We start from the raw sequence: 18,320 nt of genomic DNA on the forward strand, positions 1-18,320 counted from the left end.
AGCGTGCAACCTTAGGCCAGTCACTTGACCCTTTGCAGCTTCTCTATATGATGAGTATATGATGGGCTGGAGCACCTCTCCTATGAGGACAGGCTGAGAGAGTTGGGGTTGTTCAGCCTGGAGATAAGGCGGCTCCAGGGAGACCTTAGAGCCCCTTCTGGTATCTACAAGAAAGCTGGAGAGGGACTTTTTTCAAGGTCATGTAGTGATAGGACGAGGGCGAATGGCTTCAAACTGTAAGAGAGGAGATTTAGAATAGATATTAGGAAGAAATTTTTCACCATGAGGGTGGCAAGGCACTGGAACAGGTTGCCCCAAGAAGCTGTGGCTGCCCCATCCCTGGAGGTGTTCAAGGCCAGGTTGGACAGGGCTTTGAGCAACCTGGGCACCACTAGACAGTGGGAGAGCCCCTGCCCATGACAGGGGAGTTGGAAGTAAATGATCTTTAAGGTCCCTTCCAACTCTAACCATTCTATGATTCTATGAGTAGCTCATACTACACTGGAGTGGCCACTGTTCATTGCTTTGAGACCTTCAGGTAGGCTGCACTCCCCTGGCATTGATTACTACCACCCCAGCTTCTCCATTGGAAATAATTTTCCTTCCAGCCTGCTTTGGATTCACTAACACCACCACAAAGCCCCACAAACCCTACATAAGGTGTTAGCATAAGCCACTCAAGTAACATCACATAAAGCTTCCTACCTCCTTGAGAACCTCATTGAGCTTGGTAAGGAGCTGTATATATTGTTCGATATGATCTCGGATAGGTTTGTGAAGAACAGTGTACAAGGCCAGTGACATGGAGGTCTCAGAGGTGAAGTCTGTGAGGAATTGTTTCAGCACGGTCTTATGGTGCTTCCAGGCTTCACTGCAAGATGGTGAATTAAGACAAAGGTTCATTAATTATGTTTTCTGCAAAGTGCCACTCCTCTGCCTTCCAAACTTTATATGCTACCTCGCTCCCAGAGACTTGAAAGAGCAGGAGATAACGTAGTGCAAATATATTTGCACACCAAACGCACAGAAATAAGGCAGCGAGGCAAACAAGAGCTCCATCCCTCCTGCCTCTGGGCCAGGGGGCTTTGCAAATAGGCACCACACCCACCAACATACAGAATACAGCACCACGTTCACCGTGGTTTGCACAGCAGGAGGGGGACTGCTGGAGAGGATCCAGCAAAGGGCTACAAAGAGGATGAGGGGATTGGAGCATCTCTCTGATGAGGAAAGGCTGAGGGACTCGGGGCTTTTTAGTCTGGAGGAGAGAAGACTGAAGGGGGATCTTATCGTGCTTATAAATCTTTAAAGGGAGAGTGCCAGGGGGATGGGAACAGTCTGTTTTCCGTGGTGCCCAGTGACAGGACAAGAGGTAACAGGCACAAACATGAGCATAGGAAGCTCCCTCTAAACATGAGGAGGAACTTTTCTGCTGTGAGGGTGGCAGAGCAGTGGCACAGGCTGCCCAGAGAGGTGGGGGAGTCTCCCCCTCTGGAGCCATTCCAAACCCGCCTGGACGCCGTCCTGTGCCACTGCTGGAGGTGCCCCTGCTCTGGTGGGGGTGGGATGGGGGAGCTCCAGAGGGTCCTGCCAACCCTGACCGTTTTGTGATTCTGTGACTCAGATAAAGTGTCTGTGAATCTGCTCACGACTAGCGCTCATGCTTTCGTTTGTTATTTCCACAAGGCTCTGATGACATCTGGAACAAGCCGTGGAAATTTCCTGCCAGATTCCCACAGCATCCTTTCTCGGGTCCCAGCCCTTACCCAAACCCCCAGGTTTACAGGCTTCCTCTCCTACAAAAGGAGTTGCGAGTGGCTGGGAGGAGATGGAGAGAGATCTGTAGAGGAAACCTTTCAGCAACTGCTGCCATGGTCTCAGAAGATGGCAGAGGCATCCAGTATGGCCAGGCAGCTGGATCATGAAACGGAGATCACTGGGAGGCGCAGTGCTCAGTGCGGCTCACTCCAGCGTAGTGTCTTAACCCATACAATATCATTCTCTTCCTATCAGCCCCCTCAACTAAGCGTTTTTCAGCCCATTCACCTTTTGCTCTTTGTGGCATGTTCAAAGCCGTGGACCACGACGTAGTTTGCAAAAGTGACGAAATATCTGTTGGGAAGAAAAAAAAAACCAACAAACCAAACACACACAAGTGTTAGCTGAGTTAGAGATGAACATTAGCCATGAGGTTTAAGCGATCGAGGGAATAAACTCATTTGAAAATGTCATGTCAGGTCCACCTTTCCATGTGAGGCAGAGAGATGTAGCTACTGTGCTTCCCACCTTGCCTCACCCCCCTTTTGTCCCCTTTGCCAACTGCCTTGTTGACTTCTGCACTGGTATCGTTACAGGAAGTTTAAATCATCCTGGCATTTAGCGTCAGCAGAAGTAAACTTGCGCAACTCTCCTGGAAAGTAGATCTACAAAGGCTGAGCTTAAGATTTCAGCTTCGGATGCGCAAATTTCTGCTGGTTGAAGTAAAAGTCTGTATTCCTGACTCAAGTCAAGGTGTCCCAGCGTCAATGCATCTCTTCTCACACTAGAGGGAGATCGAGCCATATTTTATCAACAAACACCAGGCTTTCTTCCAGTCGTGTTTTCAGATAAGTAATGTATAATGTCCAGACTAATTATCCTTTATTACATCTTTGAGGGACACGTGTTTACTGCTGATTTTCAGGCCCCTGAACAGCAGCTTTGGTTCCTCCTATATCGCTCCAATAAGCGTGAGATGCTGTAGGATCAGGGACTGCGCAGAGTGAGTCAGCAGAAGTGGGTAGGAACCAGCCTTTTTTTTTTTTATTATTATTTTTGCATGACGCCCAACAAAAACAAGCTTTAATTTCAAAATGAGAGGAAATAAGATCCTATGATAAAGTTCTCCTTTGTGTCATCTGAAACCCCAGCACAAGTTTTCATCTTTTACATGCCTTTTTAAGGCAAACCCATTTTAATTCACCGAATCGGTTCCCAAAACGAACACCACACGCTGCTCTAAACTCCATTCACATAAAGGCAAAGTTTGTTGTGTGTCACTTTCTAAAACGATGCTGTCCAAGTAAAAAAAACAAAACAAAAAGTACACCTTCCTTCCTCCTCCCTCCACATGCATTTTCAGGAGCCAGTGCGCCCATCTCCCATTGCACAGACGGCACAAGCCCATCTGGCAACGGCTTGGCCACATTTGTGGCTAACGTGATGGATGAAGGATTGAACACTGGCTGATCTTTATGTCACCTCAGATGCCCATAAACCATTTTTCATGCTAGGACATCAACATCCAGGTTACGCACGCTCCAGTGACTTTGGTAAACATTTTATTTTGTGTTGCAGACAGATGGGGAGCAGACGTAATTAATTATAGAAACAGCAATAAGGTAGTATGTTTTTCACATCACGCTACATCCATCACTTGCCATCATATCCCTTGCCAAAAGCATAAAAATGTGGCACAAACACATAATATGAACCGTGTCTAGTGACATCTTCCTTCCCTCATCCCTGCGAGTCCTTTAAACCTGTTTGCGTACGCGTTTCTGTTCCTGATGACACCCCAAGCTTTTCTTTCACAAATTCCCCAGGCACAAATAGTCCCCCTGTCCTCTCCCCATTTTTAAGATGCATAAAACCCACTGTACTTGCAAAATTCTGCCTCTTACAAGTATATTCACACCTACAAAAAGGCCTATTTATTATGCTGTCTGCACAAACACTATATTCTGCAGCACTTGTCCTGAGCACTGAATGCAATCACTTCCCTGACCTAATAACTGAACACTAATGGAAAAGACTGAAAAAATTAAATACACAAATTAATTGCACTGACCTACCAGTTAGTTGATAAATTTGGTTCCTTACACTACTCCAAAATGCTTCTGTACTTACTGGATGTAGAGGCTCAAAAACAGGTCTCCTTTCCAGACAGTGTAAATGTCCTGGATGCAGAGTGACTCAGAGGTGCTGCATTTTTGTTTCAGTATCCGGTAATTTTCTTCTGTGAGGTTCCAGAGAGCTTGAAATCGATCATTCAGGAGCAGGAGGAGCTTAAAGTTCTCCTTTCCTTTCTGGTCACTAGGCTCTTTGAGGAAAAGATGGGGGGGGGGGGAAAGGCTATCAGAAAGCCTCGACTCCAAGAAAGCTTGTGGAAAGCATGCCCTATATTTAATACTCAGCCCAATTTTTTCAGTGTGAAGCATGCGTATAAACAGGAAAACAATGCCAAAGAGGAGAGGAAGGAGATGTTGATTTAGGGTTGGGTCCCTGTGAGGTATTGCACGGACTATCCATGCTAAGGCTCTGTCCTTCTGTGGGGCATGTGGTCAGGGCTTCCCGTGAGGCTCAGTCCCAGCTCAGACACGAGCACAGGAGGAAAATTTTCTGTCCCTGGCCCAAAGGGTTGTTCCTGGTCTCCTCGGAGGCTAGACCAAAAAGGTGGTGACATGAGAAGGAACCACCCTACGGGTCTAATCCAGTCGCACCACTTTTGGCCAGACAGGCTTGTAAATATTTATATGGATTTGTTATTTCAGTGGAGCTTCTCTGATTTAATGCCAGCTCAGAACCTGCACCCACAAGTTTTATCTTCAAAAGATGGGCATGACCACGGACCAAGAGCAGGGAGGCAGAACGAGCACGGTTTAGGGGTCGCATATGCGTGAGATGCATTTTGGATTTCCACACATCATGCTGGAAACAAGCCTCAGAGACACAAGGTGCACAGGCTGATACTGGTTAGAATCTGGATTAACCTCTAAAAACAACAGGAACCACAGTCCTAGGCTTGAATTGAAAGGCCGTAGTCATCCTTAAGAGCTCACTATCTTAAGTGAAACAACTCTACATACCACTTACTCCAGCAAACCTGCCTCCAGCAAGTCCTCAGCCATGAAGTTTCAATTATAATTCCCTTCATAGGTGTGCCAGTGACTCAAGGCTAGAACCACAGACAAAAAAAGTAGTCTTTGACCTACCTGCCTGGAGCAGAGGCTTGAGGATGAGGGCATCTATCCGTGCCAGGCATGCTGAGAAGGTTTCTTCTACTTGGAGCAGAGACGCAGTTGCTTCAGCTGTGCACATGTCCTGGACATAACACAGAAGGCACACATAAACTCCCACGCAAGAGTATCTACCAAAGCTTCAGTGCTCATTGCAAACAATCAGCTTTTCCTGCTCTTGACAGCACACACAGATGTCATTGCTGTCCCCAAAAAGCATTTGAAAATGTTAGAAGAGGAAATGGAAACCCGATGTCTCAACATGAGCTGGTATCTCAGAAGACCACCGAGGCTACAGCCCATTTTCCTGACACCCCAGTTGAAGGTCTTCTGAGGGGGGCCACAATACCTCTTCCACAGGACTGGAAAGGCCCTAAACTTCTTCATATGTGTTAATCCTGCTAAGTGCCAGATTCCTTCTCCCAGAAGAAAATCCCTGAAGTACAACTCAGCAAAGGATGAAGCAGAGCATCTCTTCCCGTATGTCTCACCAGATTTCTGCCCAGGTGCCTCAGTCTACATCTTTTGGCATTAAAAGCTATTGTACGGAGCTGCAGAGCCACGCCAGCCATGGCCAAACATCCAACCCGCCAGAGGAACGGAGGTCTGGTGTTACTCCTTTCCAAGTAGGACACTGCACTGCTGGTTATATGTCACAACTCTGCGTCAACAAGGAAAGCTTGCCTAAAGTGGAAGTGGGCAGCGCTTAAAAAAAAAAAAGGCAGCAAACCCATGTGAGCAAACTCCAGTAGCTTCCTCCTTCCAGCCTTACATCCCGAAAGAAACGTATCAGGGGAAGCAAACCCAGCCAGCTAATAGCATGTCATCAGAGACTACTCTGGAAAAAGGGCAGATGGTGAAGATTCTATGGACAGAATCAGCTGATATTACTAATGGTGATAAAAATACAAAGCTCTGAGTTTCCTTTACTTTTGTGAGGCAAAAGAGCAAACTCAAGGGACTGAGTATGGTCTGTCCACGTTTAACCTTAGCCTGGTTGTAGCGCACTCTCAAAGGCTACGTTCACAACAGTAGGCAGACGAGGATACAGCATTATGCTGCTAAGATTTACATTGCTAAATTGGTGGCAGAGACTTTGGCACAGTTTTATGTGTGCCCCAGACAATTCTCAGGCATGGCCCAGGGACCATTTGAAATGGGTGGCTTGCACATAGACATGCTGTTTTGGGAGGTAAGGAGAAATTAGCTATGCATAAGCTATGCAATAACCACTTGGCTGTGGGGCTAGACCTAATTTATTTACTAATAGAGATGTAACTAGAGTCTTCGCGCTGTTTCCTGGGAGAGCTGAACTCAGGCTATCTGCTGGTGGCGTACTCTCTGATGTCCTGAGCCTCTCCTCTGATCGCTACAAACAAGAGGCAAGATTCATGCTCCTTGTGTTGAGATGTTGGGAAGTTAGACATAGAAGCAGAACCCCACTTTATACTTCATGGGAAGAAATACCCCGAGTCTCTTAGCACAGACTTGACAAAGGTCATCCGAGTCAGGTGACTAAGTTAGGTGGGAACATCTCATTTTTAAGCTTCACATGCGGGTGGGTTCCTTGCTAAATAAGAGTTTGAGTTCCCTGAAGTCACCAAACTCTGCTGAGAAGCTCCCTTGCCAGGTCAAACTGGAGCTTGGGCTGAAACGGTGTCATAGAACAAGGGACGTCTTGCAGTTTGAATAGTTAGCTAGCCTGGTTTTAAGTGGTCGTTTGGATCCAGACACAACTGACTGCACAGATGAATGACAATGTTTTCTCCTTAGTAACCACTGCCTCTTAAATTTAATTTGCCTGAAAAATGGGAAGCATTAAAAAATTCTGTAATCTCATTAGTTTGCAAGTTTTCATACATCAAGGTCTGCATGACCATAAGGCTATTTTTTGCAGCAGCACTGGCGATTTGTCCCAGAGGAAGGCTCTCGGCATGCAAACAGGTCAACAAGCTGGAACCCAAACTCCTCCTGGCCCCTCCCAGTGAAGGCAACCGAGCCAGGAAAAAAGCAAAACAAAACAGCAACCAGCCAGCTCTCACCCCAGAGCACCAAGAGGACAGGACAAATCTACAAGCTTATTTTTCTGCCACCACTTAATCCCCCTGTCTTGTAGACATAAAGATAAAGTTGTTTGTCACGGGTCCTAGAGAGCACTCAAGCTTGCTAGAAATTTCTAAGCACAAGTATCTTGCTTAATCTGTGAGTAAAGTCAGGCTGGATATGTGACAGCATTTCATTTCCAAATGCTTCAACAGAACAGCATGTAGTCAGTGGGGTCCTATTAGGCTCACTGAGTAACAGTCTGGAGGGTTTTATTTAGATTTTTTTAAGCCTTTTTTTTTTTTTTTTCTATTTTTGGAGAAGGAGGGAAGATGACTCCATCATTTCAGATCGCTCTGCTATGAAGGGGGCTTATTCTCTGCCTGGTCCTTATTTAATTCTGCAAGAAAACATTTTATCCTGTGCAAAATAAAAAGAATGGGTGCTAGATGCTAAACTCAGAAAGTCTCCCCCAAACTACTCTTATCACCAGAGAAGCCACCCCTTCTTTACATACAGATGGCTTAATGTAAACTGAATGACTCAAACCAAGGGTGCAGATACCCACAGCTTTGCTCCACGGGACCATGATAGTCCATGAACAGAGGCAGGAGGCTGAAGAACCTCCTCAGGGACGAAGAATGCACACGCAACACCATGGGAACATCACTGCCCCAGCCTAAGTGTTATTTGGTTACTTCTGTAATGGTCATGAAGAAGAAGAACTATGTGTGTCTAAAGTGGACCTACTGATCTGGATGCAGCATTGCCCCTTCCAAACATCATCTGGTCCCACACTCTGCCTCCTGCAATCCTGGTTTGTTGAGGGTCTATTATGCATGAAGACCTGAGCTCAAACCTTATGGAGATGACCCCAAAGCATCCCCGTGGTGCAGTACGTAGGTCGAGAAACCCCTGCAGTAGCAACACCGTACAGACACCCAAGATAACTCTGCAAAAAACAGAAGCACTTGGATACTCTTTTCCATTATAACCTGATACAGTTTTCACACAGTGTTTTCTTCTGGGTTTGGTTTTGGGGGTTGGGTGGTTTTTTTTCCCCCCCTCTTTCTGGGCTATTTCCAGCCTAAACAAGACAGTCAGGGCTCATTTGCTGAATGGGCGAACAGCCCCAGTCAGCTTTCAAAACAGCCCTTCCGGCACCACAAAAAGTCCGAAGTTGCCACATCACATCACATCACATCACCCAATAAGGTGAGCGTGAGTTTCAGCCACGCTTTCCAGGCTTTCCCCATCTGTTCTGTGAGAACAGTATTTGCGCGCTTATTCTAGCCCAGTCATGCAGAGAAGATTTGAAGTTCATCACTTTGTGAACAAAACGAACGCTGGCTCAGCCACAGAGGGCAAAGGAAACAATCGGGACTGTCCAAGGGCACACAGAGGTCACACTGTACATTCACACACGTGAAAAACTCAACACAAACTGCAGTGCTGGTGGGTGATGAAAGCACCAAGCAGAAACCTGGGGCTGTCACACTCTGTCTTCCCCGCGGCTCGCACCCAGCTTTCACACGAGTCAGTGGTTTTGTAGTTCTGTGTTTGCGCCATGAAGGGTAAGGCAAGCCTGAGCCAAGCCACTCTGAAACCTGTTCACAAGGTTTTAGTCTGCTCTATGTGGACGGCTCTGCTGCTAGGGAGTCAAGACCTTTGAAGATGGTACACTCCTGATGGCGAGGATTGAAGGAGGTGCACCTCCAAGGAAGGGTCCATGAACTGCACATAGCATGACAATGTCTGGTTGTATGTGCAAAATCAGAAAGTTTACAGCCTTTGAGGATAGAGATTCCCACTGGCGAAACAAACCATCCGCCAGCCTGCTTCATGCTCCCATGAGGAATGAGGAGAGCTCCCTAGGAGAACGTTTTCCAAAGTATGAGACACATCTGTTTATTCTCCTTAAAGGAAGGTACAAGAAAGCCGTACAGCACAGGTCTGTAATTAGAGAAGGGACACATAATAGTATTCATGAAGAAACAGGAAGAACACCTTGAGAAACAACGTCTGGAGGAGTCATCGGATCCCTGTGGCTCATCATGGTCTTGGTCTGTCTGCTGAGTATGACAATGTGGGCAGAAAAAAGGGTGATGTAGCAGCTAATACCAACCTAAGCGGCTGTTGAGCATTCAATAGATTGGAGCAGCTTGGGTCATCTGGAGGAGCATTCATCCTCAATAGGGTCTGTCCAAAGCTGCTAAATGCACATTTCAGCAAGAAAATACACGTCTTGAGGAGCCACAACAGGTTGTTATACCAATTTTCAGGAAATTGCCAGAAGGGTGGGTGGAACAGATAGGAAACCAAGCAAAGAGACGTTTTGGCGAAATGATGAGCCTCATTCTTCGCTTTGCATAGAACCCCTTTCTACTTTGGAGTCTGTAGCGCTGAGGCAGCTCTTCCACCAGGAAAATGTTTGGAAAGCCCCAGAGATTTCAGACGTGACGCAAAGTTTCTTATGGAAACACACATCTAGTCAACTTTATCAGCTCCTGTACATTAAGGAACAAACTGGACGTCCACAGAAGGACTATTCATTTTCCATCTTCCTCTTGTAAATCCCCCTCTGTGCCGACATTAGGACTATCAGTCAACAAAAACACTTCTCAGATGGGAGAAACCAGTTGTGAACAATGCCAGATTTAGGAAGTGCTTAGGGCATTTTAATACTAAACCACCTGGGATGTAAATGCCACAAACATGTTTGCTGTAGCCCCTCCTCTCCTTATCCTAAAGGGCATTGTGCCTTTACAGCCCTTCCAATCTCATCCATCCTTGCAGCTCATGATCTTTCTCCTACCAACCACCGCAGGAATGAGGCCGGTCCATCACTCTGTCCCATACAGTCTGCAAACAGTCCACGTTTTCCCTTCCCTGCCCTTTGAGAGGCAGTCAAGTTATTGCTGCCACACAGCTGACGAAGTGCCTTCCTACTACAGCCCGTGTCAAGTCAGTACATCATCTTTGCAGCGACAGGGATAAAGCTGCTTTAATTCAAGCTGTAGTTCAGAAGGAAATAAAAGCGTTCCAAGTTGAAGCCAAGAGGTACTAAAGATACTTCTCTGTCAGGTTAAACCTGAAACTCTTTCTCACATATTGCTTTTCACTCTCTAGGCCACTTTTTCTCATGCCGGTAATGGTGTTGCTTCTAACTAAAGCATCTAAAACTGTCTAACAATGCAACACAGAGCATGGGCACTTACACTTGGACTGGTAAATGCCCCTCCACTTTGCAGGAAGATGCAACCTAGAGCACTTGAAATCTAAAACTCTCTTCTTGCCAGACCATCTTCTAGATGCCCAGAAGGACATGCAAGTCCTCCCTTGCTGTTAACCACTCACTCACCCTTCCCATGAGCTTTATGTCTTTCCCCAAGCAGTGTACAGCTCTAAAGTATGCACGTTACAGGGCAGAATAATACACAGCTCTGCACAAAACCTGCCAGTGGGGAGTTTCTCCCTCAGAAATTAGCAGATAAACTTTATAACTCAGTTTATTGTTAGACTGAGTCAATATAGGCCAGAACTTCACATCAGTGTGTGATGGAATAGACAAATCTTGGGACCTTAAACCAGAATGAACACAGACATAACTCTCATTTCCTCCCCTTAATCAGCTCAACATATGTATAATGGTGATTAATACGACCAAAAATAAGGGTCGGGTTGGAGGAAAAAAATGGATAAGCATTAAGGGATCGAGGGGGGAGAGGAAAGACTGTTTTGAGGTTGTACCATGGACCCTAGCCACCTTTGCCAGATTACTTTTTAACTTGGATCCGTTCCACAGCATAGTTCAACGTACCCTCACATAAACACATCCACGAACACGGTGGGATCTCATTCAATTAGTAGTGACAGCTCAGAGTCCATAAACTCTGGAGCTCCATAGGCCATGGGGGGAAAACTCTGGCGGCAAATGCAGAGATGGTGCTCCTCCTTCTGTCCCAACCTTTGCTGCTTTTCTCTAGGGGCCAAGTATCCTCGTGCATCCTAATTGTGTTTCCAAACGCCCTCCTCATGCGTCACGCTCTGGCGGAGTCTGCATTCAGACTGGCACAAAGACCATTCTGTCATGTGGAAAAACAATTCCAGGTTTTGTTTAACCAACACCAACGTGCTGGAGCAAATTCTCCCATTCAGACTCTGCTCTCGTCAAGCCTCAGATCATCATGACTCGGGATGAATTAATGTTCAACTTACCGGAGCCACCTCATAAACAGACAGAAACACACAATGTGCGAGTTAAGAGGTGATTGGGAATAAACAGGGCAGAAAGACAATAAAACCCTGAATCCCAAGACAGCCCTTCACAGCATAAAAAGGAGGAAGAGAACAACAGAGGAAGCAGTTACTTGGATTAGGCTTTGGCATGGGATACAGGCAGCGTGCCGATGGCAGCCACGTGAGGGAACAAGGCAGGATCTCATTCAACATTTGCTTTAGCAGGGGAAATTGTGGAGCAGGACAGCAATGGAAGTAGGTAGGCACAGTGCACCGCATAGTTTGAAAACACGAGAAAATGAACAAACCCATCAGAACTCTCACCCTGAACACAAGACCCTCAGGCTTTTGGTCGGTCCAGGTTCATATACACATGACGCCATGCAGCAAACATTTGGGGTGCAGCACAACCACCTCTACCCTCAAGCAGTGGGGCCAGCTCATGATGAACAGCAGGACATTTGACCCCACCACGCCTAATTAAACCATGGAACTCCCTGCCACAAGAGTCTGTCATTGTTATAAGAATACTACACACGCGTTCAAAAGCAGCTGGACAAGTCCATGGACCAAAAATCAATTAAAAGCTAATAGAAACAAAAGGCATCAACTTCAGCTCAGGAAGTCCCTGAGGAGGCAAGAAGCACATATGGTGGAAGCATTACCACAACCCTTTCCAGTTTTTGTGGTGTTCTTCTCCAGGCATGTTCTTCTGCATTATGAGAGGTGAGACAGCCTGGCTTGATATCCCTGATTTTATGCATCAGTCATAAAACTGTTTGTGGTCACCTCCATGGCAGGACCTCAAGCACTGAAAGAAGAGACAGTGCAAGGTTGCCAAAATATTGACCGCATTGAAATCTCAGCAAATTTAGGGTAGCAGTGTGTGGCCAGGAGGGTCAAACAAGCACTCAGTACTCTCTTTAGGAAGCACTAAGGCTGTATAATTGATTTTTCAGCCCAAGAAGAACCTTTCCCCCTCCCCCAACTTTTGTCTTCTTTGATCTTTAACACAGAAAAACAGGAAAACCAGAAAGCTATGTATGGGGGAGGGAAGTGTGTTTTTCTCTCTCTTTTTTTTTTTTTTTTTTCCCCTAAAACTTTACACAAACCTAATCTGACCCAGCTTTTTTTTCATTCTTCTCCAAACCCAAATTGGAAGTTCACGTCCCTTCCTTAGGAAGTTCACTCCTGAACCTAATGAAAACAACCATAAATGTCTAGTGCACTGCATAAGGACAGACCCCATCTGCCCTTTCTAGGGGTCTGAAGGCTGAACTACCCACCCCAGACTCCCTTTGTAACCAAAAAGAGGCACATGAGAAGCTCAATTTAATCCGATATTAGTGAGATGAATGGACCTTTGGGCATACCTGGTCTCTCTCCAGTAGCTACAGAATTAAACAGCTCAAATAAAACCCTTTACTTGTTGATAACCAAGGCTGGAGAAGATCACTGTCACTACAATTAAGGATATCATTCAGCCTTTGCAAATAACAAGGCAAGTACAACAAGGCCTTCAGGTGAGACGATGTTTACTTTGTGGTTTAATTCCCTCATGGCCTCATAGCTCCCATTATCATTATCACTTACAAGCAGTTTATGCATGCAGAAGCACAACTATTTTGACCCAGCAACTCGTATACAACACAGAACGACTTGGGGTTGCTGGATGAAACTCCAAGCCAAACCTGAAACAACTACAGGTTGTCTGGAGTCAGCAAAGGAAAGATGGTGAGAATAGGGGACTCAGGAATTCTCCATTGGAGTGGAAATATGGGAAAGATGGAAGATAACAGCTAGGGATAATTTTTGTGTCACAACTCTGGTAGCAGCTCTGGGAGAAGGAGCTCCTCTCCCTTGGCCTCATACTCCCATTATTCCTACTCTGCTTTTCCAAAGCAAACGGGATTTCAGCACAACCTCAAAAAGCAAGAAAAATGACAGAGCACGACACATCTGCCGTTTAGAATGTGTGTTGCCATCTACATTGAAGCAGTTTTGAGTCAGACCCTGAGAAACAGAGTCTGAATTACAGCCTGGAAAACAACCCAGAGGTACAGACAATGTCAGAGGAGTGTCTTTTGGGACAGCGGGACAGCTGGTAGCAGGAGTCTTTGGTAGATGAGATGAAGTTCATCTCCCTGCACCATCCTCTCCACTCAGCACCTCTAAAACTTGAGTAGGACCGGAAGGGATTTCACTTCCTTTGTGCTAAAAAGACAGAAAATCATCATAAAACCATGACAACAGCCACCTTTGAGATGACTGGCTCTGTCAAATATTCACAAGCGAGGCTCTGGATCCATCCTCTCACTGTCCTGACTTTTGACACCACTATTTGCCTCTCCTCCCATCTCACAGATGTTTGCTGATGCTAGAGGCAACGTCCAAAAGCCAACGATGTGTCTCTACAAAATGCCACTTACAAAACCTCTCAGATCTGCCCTACCCAGCAACCCATGCAAAATCTAAGCACTTCACAGCACCCCCAATACCTGCCAGAAACAGGGCAGGGATGAAGTCCATCCAAAGGAACAGGAATAGAGGGGGAAACAAAAAATAAAAGACTTGCCTGGATTATTTTAACCCCTACACCCCTTTCTCTGCTTTCTCTTTGGGCCCGTTAAACTCACTCACGGCCAGGAACATTAACAGCAACCCCAACTGAAGAACTGCCAAATTTTTCCTCCTCTCTCCTCTAGTACCCAAGGCCTTTACCAAAGGCTGAGTGTAGTGGGAAACTTCTAGTGTTTCATCAAACCCTTCAGTTGCTCTTGGAGGACAAATTACAAGCCACCGAAGGCAGAACAGACGTGCAGAGTCGCCAACGCTTCCTAACCTCTGATCATCATTCTGAGATGCCACAGTTCACTGACGTGCTTTGAGTGCCAAAACCCAGGTCTTTTGATGACCTGAAGAGCTGGTCAGAAGCTCTGACAAAACTGTTTCACAAGAAAATTCCTGTTTGTTGAGCCCAAAGTACTTTGCATGAGCCCTTTCCAATTCAACAGGAATGTAAACATTACGCGACCAGCTCAGGCCAGTGGTCCAGCTAGTCTGACAGTAAGAATAAAAGCTGTTATTTAGAGAACAAACACAAGCTTGGCCACTTTCTGACGTTCGTTCCTGTTGTATTCCCCCAACAACCAACTGTTGCGTTAGGAATTTCAAAAGGTGCAATCCTATTCCTAGTATCTGCCTATGGACCTGTTGTCCTGGAATTTATCTTATCCCTCTTGAACTTGCCGATACTGTTTGCCTCCAAAATGCATTGCTAAATGGAAGGCAGGGTCTTGAAAGACAATTCTGCCCAGTTTCCTTGCAGATCCTCAAAAAACTTGTCTTGCAGCTCATTGGGAACCGAAGTCAATTAAACTACCAAGTTCGGGGAGCAACCGCAAGGTCTAGGAAGCTTCCAGGCCATAGGAAATTTCCACAGACAAAGAGACACAGCTTTGGTTCGGGTCCAAATTAAACTAAGTTAAAGTTTAAAAACAGTCCCTCCTGTGAACTGCGGCTCCTCCTCTTCTGGCTCTAAATGTGTAGTTGTTTTGTTACTTTTTAAAAAGTCTTAAGTGGGTTACCCTTCCCCTATAATTGGGTCCTTGACCCAGACTTTTCACTTAACACCTAAGACACCTGCAAGCTCTTGACCGCTTCCCTCCCTTGCAGAAACCCAGGCGAGCTTATCAGCCGCTCTCGCCCTGACTAATTAGTTGGGTATTGGTTTCTTTACTCTGCCAGGCAAGCTGTGCAACCCCGGCGTGAATGCACGGCTTCCAGCCTTACTTCAGCAGGTTTGTATTGCCAGGTGAGGCTGCCCGCTTGCCTGGCACAGGTGGAAAATCCCTCCCTCGAAACACGAGCAAGCCCCGACACACACACACACACACACAGAGGATCAGGCAGCTGCCTGCAGGAGAGGGACCGCGCACGCACAGGCTTCTCCAGCATCCCTTTCTGGAAAACACAAGGTGAGGGTAAGCAGAGGATTTAATGCCACAAGTCTGGACCACTTCCACTAAGGAATTAAATACCTTACAGACAACATACCTCCTTTATGCAAGACCACTGTGTTGTCTAGGTGAAGCACAGGGGTGTGTGCAAGTGCATCTTACACGCCAGGAACACACACTCCACACCTTTGGTCACTTGCACGGGTAAGATTCTATCTCTAGAAGACACTCCCAAACTTTACAGTGTGTCAGGAGTTTTACTCATTGCACATTCAACAGTCCTTTCAGCCCACTAAGGATGGTTTTACACCCTTCCTACGGTACATGTCTAAGCATAAAACTGAGCCTCAGGATCAACGGGAAAACAACCAACCAAGGAACGCTGGTCACCAAACCCCAAAGTAACCAGCGCGTAGAGCAACGTACCTTGCATAAGGCGGCCAATTAAAAATTCCCCCGTGGTAAACGCTACGGCAGCAGCTCCTCTGAGCTTCCGAGCCCTGAAATACTCAGTGCTCCCAGAACCGCCGCTCTCCCCTCCCACCTCTCCCTCCCACATCCAGCCGCCTCCTTTGCTGAAACACAGATCTGGGCCTGTTCGTTAGATGAGACACCCACAGAGCCCGGAGAGACAGTTATGAAACCCGTGCACGTAGGGTTTCTACAGCAATTGCTTGTTGTTCGCCTTTTTTAAAGGACAAGAGATGTTGTGATCTGTGCTCTTGCAGCTCATGAGTTGGGGAAACTTCAAGTGCAGGAAAGTGAAAGGGAAAAGGACAGGATGTGTTTTTCTTTGCGCGGTGGCATTTCTCAGCTCTAATTTCTTTTCACCTACAGTGCATTCCCATAGCAGTTTGTCAAACGAAGTTCCTGTGGTCTGGTGGTGTTTGTTTGTTTTTTGTTTTTTTTTTCCCCCTCCGTATTCTGCCAATCTCTCTCCTCGTGCAACTTCTGCACTTGCTGTAGCTCACAGCCGGAAAACCCTGGGAAACGGGACTTCCTGCTATTCAGAGCCCGCTGCAGAGAGCGTGTGAGAGCCTGCACGTGATGCATGCAAAGTCTGTCCTCTGCTATGCTTCAGCCAGCAGTAACTATTTCCCCTGCTTCAAAAAACAAAAACAAAAACAAACCCAAATCCCCCAAGTCCATCTATCAGGAGGACCCAGAGTCCCCCCCAGCCCACCTATTCATGCTCAGCCACCATCCCACCTCCTAAAAGCACGAAAGCATTTTTTTTCCAGTTGATCCACAATTACAGCGAATCCCCACAAGTGTATTGTTGAAGCGGCAGCCGCCACCGCGCAATCCCTCTCCGCATCAGAAGAAGGCGATACGCTGCCTGACAAAAGCCCCATGCCCTCCCCTTCTGCTTCAGAACGTGCTAAAGAACACTAACAAAGCCCCATTCTTTCCCAGGCGCTACGACATGTTACAACTCAGCAACTCGCCTCCTCCCCGGCTATATGGTTTCAAGGATTTTTTACAAGCTACTAGAACTTACTGTGGGCTGAGGGATCAGGACAATTCGGTTTCTACAGCAAGGATGCTGAGGGTGTAACAGGAGACGAGAGGTGGCTCAATCACCTTTTGTTCAGAGAGGTTCTTCTATTGTGTTGACTTCCTTCCCATTTTCCAAGTCTCCTGGGGTCTTTTCAGAGCAGGACTGTGCCCATAACTCACTGTCTGCCTCAACACAATGGTTTAGACTGCACAGGCAGGCAGAGCAGCAACCCCTGTACACAGCAGGGAACAATACCAGGGAAGGATGCAGCCGGGGAATGGAAAAGATGAGCGAGCAATGAGCTCACTGCCGGCCTCCTACCTGCTCTGCAACCTGTGAAATCAAAGAGCTGGTGATCAGGGCTTCGGTGTAATTACAGACCTTTTTCTTCCAGTCCAAAATTTGGAATGAAATCAGGTTTTCCACATCCCGAGGAAGTGCTCGGAAGGGCCTAGATGGCAGGAAGATGCCTCAAGGTCTTTCATAGGTGCTTAAGCCCAGGAGGACTTTCCAGCCTCCAGATCCTATATGGATGGAGATTGCTCCCTGGCAGAGCTTACGATAGTGCCTACTCTCCAGAAAGATGAGAGGGTTTCAGAGATCCCAGTGCTGAGCAATTCCCTGTTGAGCACACAAGTTTGGGGATCTCCAGCTCCCCTGCGGAATTGCATGAAAGGCCCAGGAGCTCTCCTCCATGCTGGGGAAGATGGACAATGGAGAGCCCACCTTACATCTAAGTTCTGGTGGTTCAACCCATTGAGCGCGTTTGGGTCGTGACCTCAAGCTCAGCTTTGTGGCTTGTTTCTGTACAGTTTTGGTCAAATGGTTTGTTATACGTGCTTTGGATTTACTTTCCCCCCCCCATTCTTTTTAATTCCAGTCCAGTGAAGCTGTGGTGAAACTGTGATGACACAGAGGGGTGTAATGGTTTGGTTTGGGACACCTCTTTTGCTTTTGATTGTGTTTCCTCAGCAGAATTCTGTTTCCAGTCACTCAGCTAGTTTTCCTGAAACGCTCAGAATTTACACAAATGTCATGTTCAGTCCGAGACCTTCAACTTCACATTCCTGCCCCCTACATGCTGTCCTCAACAGAGGAAAGACCTCCAGCTTCCAGACCAGGATATTTCCCATCATCAACTGATCTGTCCCCACTGCACGGACAACTCGGCTGATTGTGCAGCAGCTGTCAGATTGCCACAGGTTAGAGCATGAATTCTTGTTGCTTTGCTTTAAAAGAGTGGGCAAAAAATGAGAGCGATTTGCTTCTACTTGAGCAACCACTGAGCTATCCTAGAACTAGGACCACCGTGACTCCTCTGCATCCACAGTGGGAACTTTCGACAGACTGTGGACATCTTTACATGCAGCCTTTAAGACCAGATTAGGTTTGGGTTGGATACGGAGGGGGAGACACAGCATGGACCATCATCTGTATTGTATAGACAGTATTTGCTTAAGATGAAGACTGACACAGGGTGTCAATAGTGCTCTACTGTTCAGGATGTTTACTACAGGACAGTGATGAGGATACAGATGTTTCAAGAGCATCTGAGGCTGTGTATGAGATGCGCTTCTCCTC

The 18,320-nt window shown here is 46.6% G+C and overlaps 1 protein-coding gene across 1 annotated transcript in view; it reads right to left on the minus strand.

Moving 5' to 3' along the window:
- Positions 1 to 5,079, minus strand: part of ALS2CL (ALS2 C-terminal like) — a 29,301-nt gene extending 24,222 nt beyond the window's left edge. The window contains 4 exon segments of the mRNA XM_009880509.1: positions 706 to 871; positions 2,047 to 2,112; positions 3,889 to 4,081; positions 4,974 to 5,079. Of these exon segments, the coding sequence (XP_009878811.1) occupies positions 706 to 871; positions 2,047 to 2,112; positions 3,889 to 4,081; positions 4,974 to 5,079 (531 nt within the window).
- Positions 5,080 to 18,320: the final 13,241 nt, after the last annotated feature.

This window comes from Charadrius vociferus, unplaced genomic scaffold, assembly GCF_000708025.1.
Source record: "Charadrius vociferus isolate BGI_N301 unplaced genomic scaffold, ASM70802v2 scaffold12, whole genome shotgun sequence".
NCBI lineage: Eukaryota > Metazoa > Chordata > Aves > Charadriiformes > Charadriidae > Charadrius > Charadrius vociferus.